The 1,741-nt window shown below is 38.7% G+C and overlaps 1 protein-coding gene across 1 annotated transcript; it reads right to left on the minus strand.

Moving 5' to 3' along the window:
• Positions 1-312: 312 nt before the first annotated feature.
• Positions 313-1,329, minus strand: LOC132155655 (cholesterol 25-hydroxylase-like protein 1, member 2). The gene has a single exon (XM_059564380.1). It carries the CDS (start codon positions 1,264-1,266, stop codon positions 436-438), a length of 831 nt encoding a protein of 276 aa, XP_059420363.1. The 5' UTR covers positions 1,267-1,329; the 3' UTR covers positions 313-435.
• Between the last annotated feature and the right edge of the window lie 412 nt (positions 1,330-1,741).

The following is a 1,741-nucleotide window of genomic DNA, read 5'->3' on the forward strand; positions in this document are numbered from 1 at the left end:
AGGTCACTTTATAACCAAGCTTTAAAAATGTTGGATAATAGACTACATTGATGTTTTTTAAAATTATCTTTTTCTTTTGCATTTTAAAGCTGCATAAATCTAGTTTTTAAATACTAATATAATAAAGCTAAAGTTGTTAAGTTGTTAACATAATGGTGAAGGGCTGGATATAAAAAATAATAAAAAAGATATCTGTACTCATCTTTAGTAATTTACTAGTAATACCTGTGCTTAGGATATGCAAATTAGCCTGTACTATTATCACAATGCATAATTTTCTTTTCTTTTTTTGCACTGAAATTATGCTTTTAATACTGTTCCTATACAAATACAATCAAAGTTATAACTAAAAGTTATAAATTCAGCATTGTTTAAGCTCTGTTTGAAGCAACCAAACATGCAAATTTAATATACATTTACATGCAAGCATGTTCATCACTGAGTTTTAGCAAAACTAAACTCAGTATGAGTGCCGAACAGTTTATCCCAGTGACTAAAATGGGGTGCAAAGTTAGTATTAGGTTTCTGGTGGTGCACATCATGTTTGCTCGGACCTCCATAAACACCAAATGGGATCAGACGAGACATGGACCAAGGGAAATCATATCCACAGTGGTCTTCCACTGATACATAGACGTGGACCACCATGAACATCCAGATGGTGAGCAGGTGACACCTCAACAGAATGGGGTTGAGCGTGGTCCAGAAGCCCACTGTGACCAACTCCCATCCACCAAGGCACTGTGTGGCCAGAGCAAATGGGGCAGAGTAATTATGGTGGATAGCATGGAAAGTCACATACAGCCAGCGGATCTTATGGTGCAAAAAGTGCCAGATAAAATACTGAAAGTCAAAAAGAAGAAGGTTTCCAGTCACCCCACCTGCAAGTTCAAACAATGTAGGTGCTCGTTCAGGCAGGGGGACAGGAGGTCTCCACATCCACTGCGCTGCTGCTGCAGGAAACACCAGAAGTACGTGATTAAAAAGAGTTACTCCACTGCAGTGAAGGAGCATTGCAGTAGTGGGCATCTTGTCGGGCTGAATCTTGTACCGGTTAATAGCTGGCCACTTCTTTTCCATGATGTCGCAGACTAGGTAGGGTAGGCAAAGCACAAAATATGACTCTACGGTCAGAATCACAGGAAAGAGAGGAGACCGAAGAGTTTCAGAGTGGTTGAGTCGCACATAGTCCCACATAGGCTGCAAAAGTGAGTCTTCTGTCTTGTAGGTGTCCCAAATTGTCTCAAACACATGAACTAGTGTCATTTTGAATAATTGGTCAACTATATTTATTTTAAAGCAACAGATTAAACTCTGGATTGTTTAGCTTTCTAAATCATCTGCTGTCCTGGATGTTTCATGTGGCTCACGTACCGAGACAGGGGTAGAGCGCCGATAGGGAGGGGCGTGGCAAAAGGTTTCTCATTGGTGAAAGGAGTTTTACTGTGCTGGCCAATCAGCAGTAAATATACTTGTACGTAATTTTTAGACGAGGTAATTATTCATAGTTTATACGTTTATCTATACTTTATATACAACAAATATGTATATTAAGATAAGTTTGTTACAATACGATCATAATTTTTCCTTTGCGTTATATCTTTCAGCTTTAGTAATTAGTTTATTGTTGTTGACAGACACATGTACAGTGAGACAAAACGATGACCACATCGACGGCGAATCCTTCAGAGATGATAGTTTATATCTGCGTCCTTTTTGTACAAGAGAGTACAGAATACAT

Source organism: Carassius carassius, chromosome 13 (genome assembly GCF_963082965.1).
Source record: "Carassius carassius chromosome 13, fCarCar2.1, whole genome shotgun sequence".
NCBI classification, from domain to species: Eukaryota; Metazoa; Chordata; class Actinopteri; order Cypriniformes; family Cyprinidae; genus Carassius; species Carassius carassius.